Below are 21,082 nucleotides of genomic sequence, written 5' to 3'. Positions count from 1 at the left end.
CCAGTGGTTCATCAAAAGCAATAACTCCAAATACGCAAACAAAAAGCTTCGATTGAATTTTACCCCCAAAGGTGAAGTTTTCAGGTAAGTTGTATGCTGTTGAACACTGTGAATAGCCTTTACTGAGAAACGTGTCGCCGGCTCTGGGTCCAAAGTCGAACAAAAACACATCGTCAATGTCTGATTTAGCTTGTACTACTTGGAAACAACAATAAAACGAAGTGAGCAACAGTAAATTTTTCCAAAAAGTTATCATCAAGTAATTATGATGAGAGCAATATGAGCATATATCCTCGTTTGATGACCGAAACTTCTTTCCTCTAGCCATGACCATGATATCAAAAGATTCCATTTAATAATGTTGAGCTCTAGAAAAAGCTCTAAACCACCATCAACAAAAGTATAAAGCTATTTGAAAACAACTGAAAATACAAAAAAATAAACGAACCACATACTGTAAATGAACTCTCGGTTATCAAAAGCACTCTTAAAATTAAATATTATTGGTATACAGTAATTTTGATACGAACAAAGATGTTTGAGCAAAACTTGTTTAGTAAATTTTGAATTGATTTTCGGTCAAAATTCAAGCCATAGATAAAAAATCTCCAGAAATCAGTTAAAAGAAAGCAGGACGCATTCTACAAACACAACTGGTCATACAGTGATATTTTGCTGCTTCATACACTCACAGTAGAAAAAGTTGATAGTAGTTTAGATAGAAAACGTGAGATCCGATATTTAAATTGCAAAATTTTTGAATTTCGATGTTGGTAAGAGTAACTTAATATCAGCAACCAGAGACGGAAACTTTGAAAGAAATTTAAAGTGATTTTGGAGAGTTAACGTTAATTTCTAGAAGCTCAGAACAAGATTCATAGTTTGCTAGAGAATAACTGAAAATGTTTGCTTTTTCTCCCAACTTCTGCTTATATTGAACATTTCTTTCACAAAGTTTTATTTGAAGGCAAATCTAAACCAAAAGGAGTCATAAACAGCTGTTAAAACAAAGTTTAAAAATGGTTAAAAATATGAAAGAGAAAGTCCTGAAAATTTTAACCAGATTAGAACCTTTCAGAAGATCAAGAAGATTTTTTTCAAACTTATTAATTTCTAGCTGAAAAATAATATTCGAGGTCAGGGATTCAAATATCAATAAAGTTCAATGAGACTTTCTCGGGTTCGCAAAAAAGTATTGAAAGAAATTTTTGTTCGAGTAGAAATTGCATTATACTTGTTTCCAAAATGGGTGAACCATACACTGTTGAACATTGAGAATCCCTCGCTACTTTGAGAAACATTTGATAATTTCTTCTAAAGGTGCCCTTCTTCTGTTTTACCGAATAGCTTTTTCGAAAGTCGAGAAGGATAAAGCCAGTGGCGGTAAACTTTTGTTGATAAAGAAATGTTGAAATATCTTATCAGAAATTTAATAAGCAGGGCAATTTTTTTCTAACAGTGCCCACGTTTGAAAAAGGTTGTGCTTCCATTTAATGCATTTCCAATATTTTCACTATATCCATTTTTTTTACTTTTCTTTACTTTAAAAACTGTAAAATAACCGCCAAAAAATGCAAAAACAGAAAAAGGGTAGCCTTTTGAAAGAGTTAACGGCGGGGGAAATAAAATGTTTGATCCTAATTGATCAAAGCTTATATTTTTAAGATATTAATTTCAGCTTTCTCCTTACAAAAGAAAATTTTGTTTTTTTCATATCGAATTTTTCTTAGTTTTTAAATTGATCCGTGGTTGAATTGATTCACCTCGTTCACTAAGCAGCTGATGATTCCTGAAAAGTATGCGACCTTTTTTGCTGCTGCAAAAGTTTTTTTTGTCAAACTACTGCGGTGTACACAGCACACAACAAATCTTTGAAAACCAAGTTTTTGAGACAACCAAATGAAACACACATCATTTCACTTATGTTTTTGTCATTTTTTTATTTTCAAATATTTTACTATATTTATAGTCATTAAATGTTTTATTGGGCCTTTCCGCTTACTTCATTGTTTGCTATTGGAGTGTAACTGACTGAATCTGATATATTAAACTTTTGGATAATTTCATCCTTGTGAAGCATTTGTTTAAAAAAACAAATGAATCAAATTTTTACTCATTTTCTCTCGATGAGGTTTTCTCTTTTTAATTTAATCTTTATTCTTTTTAATATGTAGTCAGTAAGTGCGTTTCGTATGCTTAATACAATTCCACAGAAGTATTTGAGCATCCTATACTGTTCACAACTGAGTAACTTCAGTTTGAGTGGGATTCATTTTTTACTTACACAACCATCTTTCAAAAAGTTTACACCTTTTTTCTGGCAATTATTTTTGTACTTGTCCGAATGGAATGTAGTTAATCTGTGTCATAAACTGAAGTTTCAAAAAATTCAATTTGTTCTCAAAATGCCCAGTGTTCAAACCCACGACATACACGCCAAGTCCACGCAAGATCTTGGATTCTCACGACGCCATTTCCAAGTCCACGCAAGATCTTGGATTCTTCAAGATCCATACGAGGGTTTCCAGGATTGAAGCAGGAACTTGCGTGGTTTTCCAAGTTTTACGTTTTTTTACGAATGTTCTGATTAGAACTGAAAGCCACTCAAAAGACAAAATTTTGGTTTTAATTACCCCGGATCGAACTGCTTGTTTCAAATGGGCACTTCTACACCAACATACTTATTTGTGGAAAAACAGATTGGTAGATTTATCGGAATATGTTTTATAAATACACCAAGGAAGATGTAAATAACAGTTATGATCGAACGAAAGTTTCGTGATAGTTAAAGATCATGTAAGAAAATGAGAAAAATGAGGAAAAGAACGCCAAAGAAGTTGTTTAAGTTCTCCAATCCAATGCCAGAAAAGAGAATCTATTGATTTAATTTGAAGCATTTTTATATCATCAACATGGTGAGTAAACATCAACACATATAACCATACTAGTTAAAAATAATGGTTCTTTCAAAAAATACTGGTTTCTTATTTTTTGTAAAAATACTGATTTCGAAATCATCAAAACTAAAACCAACATTTCAGCTTATTTTAAAAAGTGTGATCACAATTACTATCGCAATGAAAAATCGCATTACTATAATTTGGACATTTTCAAATTATAGTAATGCAGTTTTTCATTGCCATGCGAATTTTGATCACACTTTTTAAATTAGTCTGATATTTGATATATGTTATTTCAGCTTTTTTGTCTTCTTTGTTAGTTCGTTCTTCAATGGGCTTCGCAAAAATGGTATATTCTTTCTATTGAAGAACAAGTATAGTGTTAACAATAAGCTGAAATGTTGGTATTAGTCTTTAGGATTTCAAAACCAGTATTTTAAGAAAGAATCTGAAAGTTTACGTTTTTTGCTTGATTCTGAGTGTATTTGGTCATATGTGTTGATTCTTACTCAACATGTTGTTGATAAAAATGTGTTTTAAATGAAATCAATTGATTAGAGTATTTCGCATTGGACTGGAGGACTTCTTTGGAGCTCTTTTGCTCATTTTTTCTACATGATCTTTAACAATCACGAAATCGTTGTTCCATCAGAACTGCTATTTACATCTACCTTGTTACATTTATAAAACAAACTTTTATTGTGCAAACTTTTGTTGAACAAACTTTTATAATGCTATATCTCTACGTCTCCTCCAAATCTCCAAGAATTAAATATTTAATATTTATAGGAGCTTTCAAAGATATCACTTTGAAATCTGCCTCATCATTTGACTACCAACTGGCAAGAACTCATAAACACTATAATACACTTCTATATAAACAGTGGAGAAAAAGTTTACGATAAACACGTTGTCTAATCCCGTCAGCAGTGTGAAAAAGTTATACAATTGTTATAATCGCAACGAGAGTTATTAGAATTTTCTGCAGACAGTTGCTATTGACATTTCAAAATTATATTTAATCAGCTTCTTCTGGGAGTTTGATAGCTTCTCAATAACAATAACCACCATGCTTTGATGACATTTAAAGCTATAAAACAAAAATATACAACTCATTAACTAAATGGTGTAAATTTGAAGCCGAATTAATCTATGGGAAGATTTGATCAACTAGTAAACTATAGTTTTCAATGAAGTGTTTTTATTACAATACAAATGAATAATGAGTTTCTTGATAAAGATGATTATATCTGAAATTCAAATACAAGTATGATAATCTGGATGTGTTTGACAGTTTGTAGTGTCTATAAAATTGAGAAATTTTATAGTTTTAACAAAAACTATCCAATGAATGTTTTATAAGGAATACATACTACTTACTGTACAAATAAAAAATCCACCAGCACTGAATGTTAATCACAGAGAGGGATGAACAAACAAAAAGCCGAATACATTTATCTCCCAGGATGAGGTGCGCAACCCAAGCCAGCTCTGATCAGACCCACTTGAGTCGCGCTCGGGGGATAAACCGCGACCTCTCCACAGAGTTTGACAGCATTATCTGCGGTCTGGACAGTGTGATCAAGACCCCAATCAGAATCTTCGCGGTCTGACCAGGGCACTATCTAAAGTCTGGGCAGTCTGATTAATGCCCCGCCCGAGTACGGATACTCTGATCAAACCGTGGTCTAGGGTCTGGATAGTTGCGCTCTATGGTCTGGATTGTCTGCACAGAGATCTTTCCAGAGCCTGTACGGTCTGATCAGAGACTTTTTCAGACTCTGAAAAAAAATTTAAAAAATGAAAAATAAAAAAAAATGAAAAAAAAAATTTTACTAAAGAATCTGAAAACCATATACATTGAATGATTTTATGTTTCTGAAAAGCTATGATTACTGCTACTTCAACGGTTAAAAGTGTCAGTCATGGTGCCCGCAGTGCCCAACCGAAAAAGGTCTAGCACCCCAGTGTGCGCTACTCAAGTCTGACTGATCAGAACGGATTTTCATCTGTATTATCTGATCACAGCTATCTTGAGTCCCGCACCTGGTCATCTGAGGTTAACTTGTGAAAAGAGTTGCTGACGACAAAAAATTGTCAGTTTTCAGATTTGCACCTGTTTACTTCTGGCGGACTGAGCTATTTTTTCCCATTCTCGAAAATTGTTGAGAAACTTCTAAACAATGATTGATCTTTTATTAGTACTTCTATGAGTTCGAAGCGGATGCTTAAAGTAAGTGTTGACTGTTCGCTTTAGTCTACCCCGCCTAATTAAGCATCATATTTCTTATCATCTGAGAAAAGTTCGTTAGGCCATAATATCCCAAGTTTTGCCAGCACTTATGAAAGGACCACATCTTCGACAAACATCAGGAATAAAAAGAACGCTATTAGCAATTATTGGGTATGAAAAGAGAATAATTCGACTTCAGAAGCAGTGCTCAATTTCGGCTGGAATTAAAATGACCGTCATTGGTTTTTGGTGAGGTTGAGAGAAGTCGAGATCGAAGTTATGAGAAGAATTTGACTCGAATTTGCTAGGTTCCCCGATCAAGTAATTGTTCCGACCCCACTTGTGGGGGGAGGAACTATATACTCAAATGGGGTTTCTTTGTTCAGACAATTTTGGCGTTCAGACAACATCGTAGAAAAATGTCAGTGGTATCATTAAAAAGCTCGTCCAGCGTAGAATTCGAAAATAAAAATTTTTTTGAATTTCGTTTTTTCGAGGAGGGATTGGGTTTCAAAGTTTTGTGTGAACGCAGGACATTTGGCATGATTTTGTTCACTTTTGGCATAAGTTTCGTTCAAATTATGATTTTTTCTGTGAAACTATTAATTCAAGATTATATTTCATGCTACTAAATGAAACAATTTTGCAGCCCCGATAAACGAAAGGCGACAAAAAGCTAGTTTTGATCTCATGGGTAAGTGCGCTATAAAAAAAACTCGAATTATATTTGAGAGCTGTTTTTTAAGAAAATTTTCACATTTTTTTTGTTTTTTAAAGTAACTTATAGACTAGTCATTTTCATATCAAGATTCCGTAAATGACGAACCTCATTTCTCATTTACAATCAAATGAAACCCAATGAACGAAAAATCCGTTTTCTAGGAATCATTTTTGTTTTCTTTTGGCTTCTACTCTAAGTTTTCGTAATTTTTAATGAAATTTTGATTATACTTAATTTTTATAGTCCTATGGCATAGACTCGTCAACTAAAAGTGCAATAGGCTCGCTAATGATTATTAAGTGAAACTATCTAGTGCTTTGAGTAGACAGCTCATTGTTGTTAAGAGATTTTCAGCAACTGTTAGTGATTTTCAGTAATCACAGGATAATTCAGTAATAGCAATTTTGACCTCTAACTATTAGTTTTATGACTTCGATGCCACGATTTTTCATATTTTTGATATTTCTCATTATATTTGTTCTTTTTGAATTCTTATAGCATTATCGTAAAACTGATAGCTCCAATTTGCATAAAGAAGTTGTTCAATCGATCGCATAGAAAGTTTTCAGAGAGAAACTTATGGTTTAAATGACTTCAAAACTATCTTCTCGCACTTTCCTATTGAACTTTTGGTTTCTACCTGTAGTTGTTGTTGTTTTCACTGTCATAAATTTGTTGTGATGTCTTATTGATAACTTATGAATGCTAAACAACATATATTTCTCATCCAGGCATAGTTTAGCGTGTTTATTTTGAAATCAAATTTAAACCAAAAAGCATCACATTCTTGTTCAAAAATATTCGAAAATGGAAAGTTTTCACTGAAAAATTCACTTTTAACGGCTTCGAAACTTTTCTCTCTGATTTTTTACTATGCTGTTTTTTACCGTTTTTTATTAATCTTTTTGTAGTAGAAAATGTTGAGAGGTCTCATAAGCTTCGAATTGAGAATTGAATGAATGATGTCACTTGATGCAGTAAGTCTATGGCGAATAGTCTTAAAAATTTTGATATTTTTTTTTGTTTTCAAAAGTTTTTCAAATTGTTCGTTTTTTGTTCTTTTTATCAACTTTTATTTCATTCTCATCACTGAGAGGTCCCATTCAATTCCATCTTATTCAAGAAGTAACATCTTCATTGATATTATATCGTAACTTATGTTTTGTTTGGTGGACGGTATGCGTTTTCATGAAAGTTTTGTGAATCAATATTTGTGCTATCTTTTCTGTTTTTTAGCATATTCGCGCAATAACAGGTCCCAATGATTTTCAAATAATTACCAAATGAATTTATTTAATCGTTCAGTATTATTTTAGCTGAAAATAGTAAAAACAACAATTGAAATAGAAAAAACAATTTTCAGATTAAAGCAAAAGATTTGAATGGCTTCAATAATTTGTGTTTTCTCAGTTTTTTTGTCTTTTTTTTTAGTTTTTCGACAACTTCAGTTCGTTTCTATGGCTTAGTGTGAGCATATACCAGTTTTTTTGTTATGACTTTATAAAAAATTTATCAAGAATTGTTTCGATGAAGGCTAAGGATTTTTAAGACGTTTGAAGTTGTGAAACGGTTTTAAAAATGTTGACTGATTTTTGATTTTTGCCTCATTATTTCTTCTTGTCGACTTTTTACCTCGTCCCATTAAAGAAAAAGTCCCATCTGCCGTTTAATTAAGAAAAATTTTTGTGTAGCCAAGGTTTTATCTGATTGCATTTTGAAGTTGTTACAAGGTGCTTTAAATTTAGATTTTGAATTTAAGCTGTGAAATTTTGATTTTTGCTAATTTTTTGTTGTTTGTTTTTTACTCGCAGTCTTTTTAATGGCAGATCTTGTGAGCGCTCTGATGAGGCATGGCGTTCTGTAATTCAATTCAATTAATAGTTTTGATATGTAAAAACTTTTTAACTCAAACTTCTTTTCCTGATTTTCTCTTCATTTGGTTGACAATTAATTCAAAATGTAGATGAGCTCGGATCAAAACATCATGTGCAAACGCACATTAATGCGCCTGCGCCTCCCAGTTAAAGTCAATATTCACATCCCTATACGACTTAATAAACCTTTTTCATAAAAATGTTCTGGTATCTTAGTAAAAAAAACTTACTAAGTTCTCCATGTTTAGTCATAGTAATGTAGTTTTTACAATATCCGGTCTATTCTGTGCCCCCTCCCAGCTTATTAAGCACATATCTTTTAGGCACGTGCTCTTTTGTAGTAGCCTAATTCATTAGACGGTTCAAAAAAACATTTGAGGGGAGGGGAGAGGAAATTCGCAAACGTAGCTGGCAGATTGCCAGTAAATAGCCGCAATGGCTTTGTAGATCTGCAGTCTCAAAAAAAAGACAGACCGAAATAATTCGACTTTTCTTTGAAGGCTGATATGTTATATTTTGATTAAAAATTGGTATAAGTTTTTTCTGCCTCTATTAGCCGCTCTCAAATAACTTTCATTTAGAGTGACACACACACCCATTTGACCTTATCTCTTAAAACTAAAGTAAATAAAAGTCAATTTCAAAGTGATGAAGTCATTTTTGAGAGTGAGGAAAGTCAAGTGTGAACAAAAATTTAACAAGGCGGATGAACAAAAAACTCGCTCCACTAAGAGCGAAAAATGACGTCACGCACGCACTTCTGTAGAAATTGCATGAACGAATGAAAAAAAAGCAGATTCGAAGTGGTTGTGACGTTATATGGTTGTAACAAAAATCTTGACAACGAAATAAAAAACAGAGCAGGACGACTCCTGACGTACAATACAAAGATTTTTCATTGACTAAACAGAAAACTAGACCAAGAACGGACTATGAATGGATTCCGAAAACAATTTAGAAAAAAATCCGATCCAAAAAACCGAGAAAACTGTAAAATTCAAAGTGAAATTGCCGCATGTGAACAAAAAAACCACTAGCGAGAAAGCGAATTTTTGTTCAAACACCGTTTTCTCACTCTACTTTAAATATAGAGCGAAAAAATTTCACGCCACAAAACCACTCGCTTTTTCGTTTTTCGCTCCACTTCCTGTTTCGGCGTGACCAAAATCATTACTCCAATTTGACTTCAAAAATCATAAAATTGTGTCAACAGATCTTGAAAAAAAGACAGCGCCCCAATACAATTCAAATTCTTTGAATTGTAAAAAACATAGCAGGACAAGTCCTGACGTACAATTCAAAAAATTTTCATTGACTAAACATAAAACTAGACCTAGAACGGAATATGGGTGAATTGGGACAACCATTTATAGAAAAAATCAGATCAAGAAATTAAAAAAAAACAGAAAATCAATGTCAAAATGTCGCATGTGGACAAAAAACCACTAGCGAGAAATAGAAATTTGGTTGAAACAAAAAATTAGGACTAGTATGAACTAGGAATGGATTGGAAAAACCATATAGAAAAAAATCCTATCCAAAAAATCGAGAAAAAATAAAAATCAAAGTGAACAAAAAAACCAGCGAGAAAGCGAATTTTCACTGTTTTCACACTCTGCTTTAAAATTAGAGCGAAAAAATTTCACGCCGCAAAACCACTTGCTTTTTCGCTCCACTTTTCTATCTCGGCGTGACCTAAATCACTATTCCAATTTGACTTCAAAAATCATGAAAATGTGTGAACAGATCTTTAAAAGAACAAAAAGACAGCGCCCCAATGCAATTCAAATTCTTTGAATTGTAAAAAACCAAGAGAAGGCCAAAAATAGCTGTGCGCGGCTATTAATTAGGATATCACACAAATACATAAAACAAAATAAATTTTTCAAAATATTAAAATAAAATGTTAGCAATTGTTTTTTTGTTAACTTACAGAAGGTTAATTTAAGCATAAACTATTTCAATGTTTTCAATAATCACCAGTTCAATGTGGAGCTGTAAGGGTTGGTGAATGCTTTCTCATCAAAGTTTGGAACATACCCAAAAGCATTGTTAATCGCGTGTTGATCTGGGTAGAAGCCAGAAATAGCCGGATCAACTTGTGACGTGTGCGTGGTCGTTACTTTTCTTGTATTTGGTCTTTGGGTGCAGCCTTTGCGGATTATGACAATTAAGAAAATTAAGAGGATGAAAGCAAAAAGGCTTCCAAGAATAATAATAAGTAATTTGGTTTCTTCTTCGTCGATTTCTTCCAAAATATCCTCAGCTTGGCGCACAATGGGTGTCTGAGAAAAGAAGGTGTCTTCGTTGAGTCTCGCAACTTCGTTCCACAGTTGAGCTGTTTGGATGTCTTTTTGGAAGGCAGTGAAGGCTGTTGCAATTGACAGATTGCCAACCAGAGATACATCTCGCATACAAGCCAAGTCTCCATTGCAGGTCTGAATAAAAATACAATATAATAAAACTTACCGCTGTGAAAATAATTAACCAATGAGCAGAACAGAAAACAAAAATTGACGGATTTTTGCCATTAGGCTCTGCTTTCATTGATTTTGGATAAATTATCTTAGAGCTCAATCAAGTAGTTTTTATAGCAAAGTGAGTTCCTATTAACTCTAATTTTGTTACGAACATTACAACGAAGCTCCAGATGATATCCTTCTTGTATTTATTTTCATCCAGCTTAAAATGTAAAACCAAAAGGTCCGTTCATGGCGCTCCAGCTTCAGTATGTCATAAAAAACTCACAATGTTAGCTTGGTTCCTGAAATCTTCGCTGGCAAAGTTCATTTCATAACTTGGTAAGAATCCGAAGTCATCCTCGATGTCTTGTTGAATGGCATTGACAAACTCCTGAGTTGAGAAGAGCCAGTCTCTCTGATCAGACACTTTCCAGGATTCTCCAAAGATATCATGCACTTGTTGCAGATCGGCAGTGGTGTTCACGACAGAGCTGTCTAAAATAGTCTAAAATAGCGATTACACGCCATGATTAAAAAACTGCCATGATCAGACGATCCAGACAATAATCCGGTATGATGAGGCAATACCTCGGTTATAATCAGCCGATGGGCACACTATTCCTAGGGTCTTCGACAGGCATTTTTTTTACCTTAACACGAACTCTCAGTACCCACCTACCAAGAACTGTGAGTCGGTTGACCATAAACAAAGACATCAGCGAGAGAATGGCATGAACAAGTTTTTCATTCTCGATCCTTTGGTTAAAAGATAAGCAAAAGATTAGAAATAACCCCCCCCCCCCCGAAATGTAGCCCTAAAGGAGAGGGCAAAAAGGAAGCAGAAGACTTCAAATCTGCCTATCACGATAACGACTGCTCATCATCAGCATTGTCAATAGGCTTTGAAATAACGAATGAACCTTCCACGTATCATCTCACGTCTGAAAGATTACAAAGCGAGTATTTTATCCACTCGCATTTTACCTAGAAAGGTTTGAGCTGTTATCTGCTATGTTCTCGATGCTCAAATGAAAAGTCTGAAAACACCGCAAAAGTTGCTACATAAACGTTCCGAAACAACGTTGGGAAATCCTCAATGCAATTCTTAGATCAATATTAGAATTTAACGAAAAATGATTAGTTTTTTTCCTTCAATTATTGCTGTAAAGAGATTTTTGCATAAAATTGCAGAGATTTTACAGAGATCGTAAAATTCACGCAGAACTTCGAAACAAGAGGACTTACCATATGCAGTGTAATCATTCTCTGTATCTCCATCATATGTTCCCATCAATCCACGTGTCCTGTTTCTGAAAGTGGGAGGAACAGACAACTTCAGATTGATCAAATTGCCAACTGCATAGACCTCAACTATCATCATATTCTGTTGGAACTCAAACCTGACCATCTGGATTCCCTCACTTGTGACTGACTCTGTAACTTCCACGTGGGCCAGATTGTACTCGGATAGACCTTGTCCAACTGTTTTCACAATTTTGTTCACAGACACTTTGAGTTCTTCTGTTTGTCTGTTCATGTAACACTCAACGAGAGTGAATTTGTGTCTGATTGCGATTCCACTGAACACTGTCCCCTTCCCTAACTGTCGCATACTTGCTTGTAACTCTGTGATAGCATCAGAATCATCTCCAAGATCTGAGCAACAAAATCTTTTGTTTGACCTAGGCTGTCTCGGTTAGAAAAAAATTCATGAATTTTGGCTCAAAATTGTTCACGAGCATCTCCGAGAAAAGGCTACCAACCGTATAACTTTTGGATCTAATGCACGTTAATTAATAAAAACAAAAATCCCCACCACTCGAAATATATCTGAACCTTTCCGCAAAACGTTCAACTAGTTGCATTGGTTAAATTAATTGATAAATATTTTAAAATTTATCAAAAAAGCATAAATTTACAATTATAAAATTAGCTTTCTATATAAAAAAGCCCGCTGCTTAATGGGAAGGAATTAAAATTCCCATTCCATTTTGCGCTATTCATAAAACTGAACTGTAACTTTTTTTACTGATAGGATCAAAAGACGTTTGAAAACTTTCGTCAATAATATTCATATGACGATCTAATTGGAAATTTGTTGTCCACGCTCAGGTAAAGGTTCATGCGGGACTGTCAATAACACTAACGACCTTGTGAACTACGCTCGCACTTATTTTTAAGTAACTCTCACTGCTGTGTAACAACCAATTCAAGAGTGACAGCGCGTGAACTCGTGACTCAAGTCCTTGAACAGAATGAAAACGGTTACCCGCAAATACGTAATCATCATAAAAAACTGTTACAAAAACCTATATTGAATATAATCCTTTGACTGGAGAAATTGTTTTCCCGTATCTATATAACAAGTAATTGGTAAACGCTCTTCGAACAGAACCTTCTTTCACGTCCCTAGATGTTGGACTTGAGTCTACTCACATCCGAGCTCTATGTTCTTTGCCGGGTTTTTGGGCTACAGACGTTACCTAGAAGAACGATTTTCTTGTGTTGTCAGACGTTATTCCTGGAGATTTTTTTCTACTACGGTTTTAGACGTCACCGACGCTAACCGCCCGAAACTTCCGAGGTCAACTCAATAAATCTAATTCCCCGGTGAGACCAATCCAAAAACCAAAATTTTTCACAGGTAAAAAAAAGCAAAACTGGAATTTGTCCCCATTTATCTAATATTCATTTCCTTTTTAGACCACATTTTTCAAGTAATAATTGTGTAAGTTATTTGAAAGCAAGAAGAAGTTCTTAGGGCAAAAAATTATTCCAAAAAAAGAAAACTGACACAAAAAAGGACAACAGAATTTCAAAAAATTTTTCTTTAAACTTTTGGCTTGATATTCCAATAGAATCATTTCTTTTATAGTTCAGCCTCACTTTTGAACTAGTTGTTAGTTGGTCAAAAAAATCATTAGTTGAATGAGTTCCATGAGCTGTTCAGAAACAGCAATCGACAAAAAACAACGTTTTTGACAACAGAAATTCAAAAACGTTCTCAAAAATTTTGACATCATATTCCAATAGAATCTACTCTCAATAAATCAACCTCAATTTTAAATATTAATATTATTTAGTAAGCCAAAGGGTCATTACTTGAATAAGTTTATTTTGCAGTTCAGAAACGAAAAATGACGAAAGAGGACCGCTTTTGACAACAGAAAATCAAAAAACGATCTTCGATTGTTTTGGCGAGACTCTCTCATTGATTCAACTTTCAGTAGTTCATTCTCACTTTTGAATTAAAGTTGGTGAGAAAAAAGTCGTTAATTCAATAAATTCAAACAGCTTTCAGAAATGAATTTTGACAAAAAAGAAAAGACATCGGCAAAAGAAAATCAAAAAACGGTCTTTAAATTGTTGGCTTGATATTCCTATAGAATCTACTTTCAATAATTCAATCTCGTTTTCAACCATAATTAGTATAAGTTAGTGAGCCCAAGCGGTCATTGCTTGAATATGTTGAAGTAGTTGTTCAGAAAGGAAAATTGACGAAAAAATTGTTTCTGAAAACAGAAATTCAAAAAAAAGTTCCTTAAACTTTTTGCTTGTTTTTCTTATAGAATCTATTTTTAATAGTTCCTCCTCACTTTATATCTAATTCTAGTAAGCTGAAAAGGCCATAAATTGACACTTTTTTGCTTTTCAAAAACAAAAAAAAAGACGACGAATCATTACTTGAATAATTTTTGTTAGCTGTTCAGAATTGAAAAATGACGAACAAAAACGTTTTTGACAACAGAAACTCTAAAAACGTTCTTCAATTTTTTTTCTCAATATTTCCGTATAATCAACTCTTAATAGTTCAGCCTCTTTTTTGAACTAGTTATTATTGAGAAAACGCTTTCTTTACTTGAATAAGTTCCATTAGTTGCTCAGAAATGAAAATCTACGAAAAAAAAACTTTTTGACAACAGAAATTCAAAAACGCTCTTTAAGTTTTTGGCTTGAATTTTCTCTAGAGTCTACTTTTAATAGTTGAGCCTCAATTTTTAACTAATTGTTAGTGAGACAAAAATGTCATTACTTGAATAAGTTGCATTAGTTGTTCAGAAACGAAATCGACAAGAAAAGTTTTTGACAACAGAAATTCAAAAAACGTTTTTTAAGTTTTTGGCCTCAAACTCCGATACAATCTATTTTTAATGGTTCCATTTCAGTTATGAACTACTTTCGTGTTTGCTTAAAAGGTCTTTACTTGGATAAGATCAGTCAGCTGTTCAGAAAGGAAAATTGACAAAAAAACATTTTGACAACAGAAATTCAAAAAACGTTTTTTTAAGTTTTTGGCCTCAAACTCCAGTAAAATCTATTTTTAATGGTTCCATTTCAGTTATGAACTAATTTCAAGTGTGTTGAAGAGATCTTTAGTCGAAAAAGATCAGTCAGCTGTTCAGAACAGAAAAATGACAAAAAAAAAGTTTTTACAACAGAAATTCAAAAAACGCTCTTTAATTTTTTGGCTAGATATTCCTACAGAATCTTTTTTAATAGTTCATCCTCACTCTTTATCTAATTACTAGCATGCTGAAAAAGCCATTACTTGAAAATGTTTTGCTTTTCAAAAACGAAAAAAAGACGAAGAATCATTACTTGAATAACTTTCATTAGCTGTTCAGAAATGAAAAATAACGAATAAAAACGTTTTTGACAACAGAAACTCGAAAAACATTCTTTTATTTTTTTCCCTAATGTTTTTTATATAATCAACTTCTAATAGATCAGCCTCATTTTGAAGTAGTTGTTATTGAGCTAAAAAAATCATTACTTGAATAAGTTGCATTTGCTGTTCAGAAACGAAAGTCGACAAAAAAAGCTTCTGACAACAGAATTTTTAAAAAAACGTTTTTTAAGTTTTTGGCCTCAAACTCCAATAAAATCTATTTTTAATGATTCCATTTCAGCTATGAACTTATTTTATTTGTGCTAAAAAGGTCTTTAATTGAATAAGATCAGTAGCTATTCAGAAAAGAAAAATGACGAAAAAAAAAACGTTTTTACAACAGAAATTCAAAAACGTTCTTTGAATTTTTGGCTTCATATTCCATTAGAATTCACTTTAAAAATTTCAAACTCAATTGTCAACTATTAGTTTTAATTAAGGAGTCAGAATGGTCATTACTTGAATAATTTTATTTCGCTGTTCAGAAACAAAAAATGACGGAAAAAACGTATTTGACAACAGAAAATGAAAAAACGTTCTTCGATTTTTTCGCTTAATATTCTCATAGAATCAACCTTCAATAAATCAACACTATTTTTGAATTAGTTGTTGGCAAGAAAATTCATTACTCGAATAATGTCCATTAGCTGTTCAGAAACGAAATTCTACGAAAAAAAAAACGTTTTTGACAACAAAAGCTCAAATAACGCTCTTTGAATGTTTAGCTAGATATTCTTGTAGAACGTTTTTTAATAGCTCATCCTCACTTTTTATCTAATTACTAGTGAGGTGAAAAAGCCGTCACTTGAAATTGTTTCGCTTTTCAATAACGAAAAAAAGACGAACAATCATTGCTTGATCAACTTTCATTAGCTGTTCAGAATTGAAGAATGACGAATAAAAACGTTTTTGACAACAGAAACTCTTAAAACGTTCGTCCTTTTTTTTCCTAATATTTCCGTATAATCCACTCTTAATAGTTCAGCCTCTTTTTTGAACTAGTTGGTAGTGAGAAAACGTTTTTTTTACTTGAATAATTTTCATTAGTTGCTCAGAAACGAAAATCTACGAAAAAAACCTTTTTGACAAGAGAAATTCAAAAACGCTTTTAAGTTTTTGGCTTGAATTTTCTCTAGAGTCTACTTTTAATAGTTGAGCCTCAAGTTTTAACTAATTTTTAGTGAGAAAAAAATGTCATTACTTCAATAAGTTGCATTAGTTGTTCAGAAACGAAATCGACAAGAAAAGTTTTTGACAACAGAAATTCAAAAAAGGCTTTTTAAGTTTTTGGCCTCAAACTCCGATAAAATCTATTTTTAATGGTTCCATTTCACTTATGAACTAATTTCATGTGTGCTAAAAAAGTCTTTACTTGAATAAGATCAGTCAGCTGTTCAGAAAGGAGAATTGACAAAAAAAACTTTTTTACAACAGAAATTCAAAAACGTTCTTTGAATTTTTGGCCTCAAACTCCGACAAAATCTATTTTTAATGCTTCCATTTCAGTTATGAACTAATTTCATGTGTGCTAAAAAGGTCTTTACTTGAATAAGATCAGTCAGCCGTTCAGAAAGGAAAATTGACAAAAAAAACAATTTTACAACAGAAATTCAAAAACGTTCTTTGAATTTTTGGCTTCATATTGCAATAAAATCTACTTTTAATAGTTCAACCTCATTTTTTAAAAATTAATTTTAATTAAAGAGTAAAATCGGTCATTACTTGAATAATTTTATTTCGCTGTTCGGAAACAAAAAGTGACGTAAAAAAACGTGGACTACAGAAAATCAAATAACGTTCTTCGTTTTTTTCGCTTGATATTCTCAGAGAATCAACTTTTGAGAAATCACCCCAGTTTTGAATTAGTTTTTGGTGAGTGAAGATTTTCATCAGTCTAATAAGTTCTATTAGCTGTTAGCAAACGAAAATCTTCAAAAAAACAACGTTTTTGACAACAGAAAGACAAAAAATGACCTTTATATTCCTGGCTAGATTTTCCTATCAACATTTAATAGTTCAACATCGTTTTTCATCTAATTGCTATTGAGCTGGAAAGTGCATCACTTGAAAAACTATTTTTTGTTGTTCAAAAACAAAAATTGACGAAAAATCATTATTTGAATACCTTCCAATAGCTGTTCAGAAACGAAAAATGACGAATAAAAACGTTTTTGACAACAGAAACTCGAAAAACGTTCTTCGATTTTTTTCTTAATATTTCCGTATAATCCTCTCTGAATAGTTCAGCCTCATATTTGAACTAGTTGTTAGCGAGAAAACATTTTCTTTACTTGAATAAGGTCCATTAGCTGTTCAGAAAAGAAAATTTACGAAAATAAACCTTTTTGACAACAGAAATTCAAAAACGCTCTTTAGGTTTTTGGCTTGAATTTTCTCCAGAGTCTACTTTTAAAAGTTGAACCTCACTTTTTAACTAATTGTTAGTGAGACAAAAGCGTCATTACTTGAATAGGTTGCATTAGTTGTTCAGAAATGAAAATCAACAAGACAAGTTTTTGACAACAGGAATTCAAAAAACGTTTTTTAAGTTTTTGGCCTCAAACTCGGATAAAATCTGTTTTTTATGGTTCCATTTCAGTTTGAACTAATTTCATGTGTGCTAAAAAGGTCTTTACTCGAATAAGATCAGTCACTGATCAGAAAGGAGAGTTGACAAAAAAAACTTTTTTACAACAGAAATTCAAAAACGTTCTTTGAATTTTTGGCCTCAAACTCCGATAAAATCTATTTTTAATGCTTCCATTTCAGTTATGCAGTAATTTTTTGTGTGCTAAAAAGGTCTGTACTTGAATAAGATCAGTCAGCTGTTCAGAAAAGAAAATTGACAAAAAACGTTTTTACAACAGAAATTCAAAAACGTTCTTTGAATTTTTGGCTTTATATTCCAATAAAATCTACTTTTAATTGTTCAACCTCATTTTTTAGATATTAGTTTCAATTAAAGAGTCAAAACGGTCATTACTTGAAAAAATTTCGCTGTTCAGAAACGAAAATTGACGGAAAAAAAATGTTTTTGACAACAGAACATGAAAAAACGTTCTCCGATTTTTTCGCTTATTATTCTCATAGAATCAACTTTTAAACTTTTAAAAATTCAACCCCATTTTTGAATTAGTTGTTGGTGAAAAAAAATTGTTACTCGAATAATGTCCAATAGCTGTTCAGAAACGAAAATCTGCGAAAAAAAAAACGTTTTTGACAACAGAAACTCAAAAAACGCTCTTTAATTTTTTGGCTAGATATTCCTACAGAATCTTTTTTAATAGTTCATCCTCACTCTTTATCTAATTACTAGCATGCTGAAAAAGCCATTACTTGAAAATGTTTTGCTTTTCAAAAACGAAAAAAAGACGAAGAATCATTACTTGAATAACTTTCATTAGCTGTTCAGAAATGAAAAATAACGAATAAAAACGTTTTTGACAACAGAAATTCAAAAAACGTTTTTTAAGTTTTTGGCCTCAAACTCCGATAAAATCTATTTTTAATGGTTCCATTTCAGTTATGAACTACTTTCGTGTTTGCTTAAAAGGTCTTTACTTGGATAAGATCAGTCAGCTGTTCAGAAAGGAAAATTGACAAAAAAACATTTTGACAACAGAAATTCAAAAAACGTTTTTTTAAGTTTTTGGCCTCAAACTCCAGTAAAATCTATTTTTAATGGTTCCATTTCAGTTATGAACTAATTTCAAGTGTGCTGAAGAGATCTTTAGTCGAAAAAGATCAGTCAGCTGTTCAGAACAGAAAAATGACAAAAAAAAAGTTTTTACAACAGAAATTCAAAAAAGTTCTTTGAATTTTTGGCTTCATATTCTGATAAAATCCACTTTTAATAGTTCAACCTCATTTTTTAATTATTATTTCAATTAAAGAGTCAAAACGGTCATTACTTGAATATTTTTTTTCGCTGTTCAGAAACAAAAAATGACGGAAAAAACGTTTTTGACAACAGAACATGAGAAAACGTTCTTCGATTTTTTCGCTTTTAATTCTCATAGAATCAACTTTTAAACTTTTGAAAATTCAACCCCATTTTTGAATTACTTGTTGGTGAAAAAAAATTGTTACTCGAAAAATATCCAATAGCTGTTCAGAAACGAAAATCTACGAAAAAAAAACGTTTTTGACAACAGAAACTTGGCTAGATATTCCTACAGCTAGATATTCCTACAGAATTCCTACTTTTGGCTAGATATTCCTGCAGAAACTATTTTAATAATTCATCCTCACTCTTTATCTAATTACTAGTATGCTGAAAAGACCATTACTTGAAATTGTTTTGCTTTTCAAAAACAAAAAAAGACGAAGAATCATTACTTGAAAAACTTTCATTAGCTGTTCAGAAATGAAAAATGACGAAGAAAAACGTTTTTGACAACAGAAAATCCGAAACCCTCTCTAAAATTTTGGCTAGATCTTTTTTAATAGATCTTTGGCTAACGAATCTTTTTTAATAATTCATCCTCACTTTTTATCTAATTACTATAAATTGAAAAGGCCATCACTTGAAATTGTTTTGCTTTTCAAAAACGAAAAAAGACGAAGAATCGTTACTTGATTAACTTTAATTAGCTGTTCAGAAATGAAAAACGACGAAAAACATTTTTGACAACAGAAACTTAAAAAACGTTCTTCTACTTTTCTCCTTAATAGTTTCATATAATCAACTCTTAATAGTTCAGCTTTATTTTTGAACTAAGTGTTGGTGAGCTAAAAAAATCATTATTTGAATAAGTTGCATTAGCTGTTCAGAAACGAAAATCGACAATAAATTTTTTTTGACAATTTTTAGACATTCAAAAACGTTTTTTATGTTCTTAGCCTCAAACTCCAAATAAATCTATTGTTAATGGTTCCATTTCAAATATGAATTAATTTCATGTGTGCTAAAAAGGTCTTTAATTGAATAAGATCAGTCAGCTGTTCAGAAAAAAAAAATGACAAAAAAACGTTTTTACAACAGAAATTCAAAAAAAATTCTTTGAATTTTCGGTTTCATATTCCAATTGGATCCACTTTTAAAATTGCAAACTCAATTTTCAACTATTAGTTTTAATTGAGGAGTCAGAACGGTCATTACTTGAATAATTTTATTTCGCTGTTCAGATACAAAAAATGACGGGAAAAAAAACGTTTTTGACAATAGAAAAGGAAAAAACGTTCTTCGATTTTTTCGTTTGATATTCTCATAGAATCAACTTTCAAAAAAATAAACCCTATTTTTCAAATAGTTCTTGGTAAAAAAAATTCATTACTCATATATTTTCCAATAGCTGTTCGGAAACAAAAATCTACGGAAAAAAAACGTTTTTGACAACAAAAGCTCAAAAACCGCTCTTTAAATGTTTAGCTAGATATTCTTGTAGAACCTTTTTTAATAGCTCATCCTCACTTTTTATCTAATTACTAGTGAGGTGAAAAGGCCATCACTTGAAATTGTTTCGCTTTTCAATAACGAAAAAAGACGAAGAATCATTGCTTGATCAACTTTCATTAGCTGTTCAGAATTGAAGAATGATGAACAAAAACGTATTTGACAACAGAAACTCAAAAACGTTCTGCTATTTTTTTTCTTAATATTTCCGTATAATCCACTCTTAATAGTTCAGCCACATTTTTGAACTAATTGTTAGTGAGAAAACATTTTCCTTACTTGAATAAGTTCCATTAGTTGTTCAGAAACGAAAATCTACGATAAAGACCTTTTTGACAATAGAAATTCAAAAACGCTCTTTAAGTTTTTGGCTTGAATTTTCGCTAGAGACTTTTAATAGTTGAGCCTCAATTTTTAACTAATTGTTAGTGAGAAAAAATGCCATTACTTGAATAAGTTGCATTAGTTGTTCAGAAACGAAAATCGACAAGAAAAGTTTTTGACAAAAGAAATTCAGAAAACCTTTTTTAAGTTTTTGGCTTCAAACTCCAATAAAATCTATTTTTAATGGTTCCATTTCAGTTATGAACTAATTTCGTTGTGATGAAAAATATATTTCAGAAATAAAAAATGACAAATAAAAACTTTTTTGACAACAGAAACTGAAAAAACGTTCATTTATTTTTTTCCTTAATATTTCCATATAATCCACTCTTAATAGTTCAGCCTAATTTTGGAACTATTTGTTAGTGAGAAAACATTTTCTTTAGTTGAATAAGTTCGGGAGACTTATTATGTTAGGGAGACAGAAAGTTAGAGAGTTATATT

The 21,082-nt window shown here is 32.0% G+C and overlaps 1 protein-coding gene across 1 annotated transcript in view; it reads right to left on the bottom strand.

Annotated features, from left to right (window-relative positions):
• Positions 1 to 9,591: 9,591 nt before the first annotated feature.
• The window catches only part of LOC142343093 (defecation cycle abnormal dec-7-like), a 118,646-nt gene continuing 107,155 nt past the window's right edge, over positions 9,592 to 21,082 (bottom strand). Inside the window, exons 6-8 of the mRNA XM_075394780.1 lie at positions 11,436 to 11,846; positions 10,477 to 10,685; positions 9,592 to 10,166 (exon numbers count right to left, since the gene is read on the bottom strand). Of these exons, the coding sequence (XP_075250895.1) occupies positions 9,705 to 10,166; positions 10,477 to 10,685; positions 11,436 to 11,846 (1,082 nt within the window). The 3' untranslated portion in view covers positions 9,592 to 9,704. The remainder of the gene's footprint in view (positions 10,167 to 10,476; positions 10,686 to 11,435; positions 11,847 to 21,082) is intronic.

Source organism: Convolutriloba macropyga, chromosome 7, assembly GCF_964194025.1.
Source record: "Convolutriloba macropyga chromosome 7, txConMacr16.3, whole genome shotgun sequence".
NCBI lineage: Eukaryota > Metazoa > Xenacoelomorpha > Acoela > Convolutidae > Convolutriloba > Convolutriloba macropyga.
This window is presented reverse-complemented; position numbering and strand designations above follow the sequence as displayed.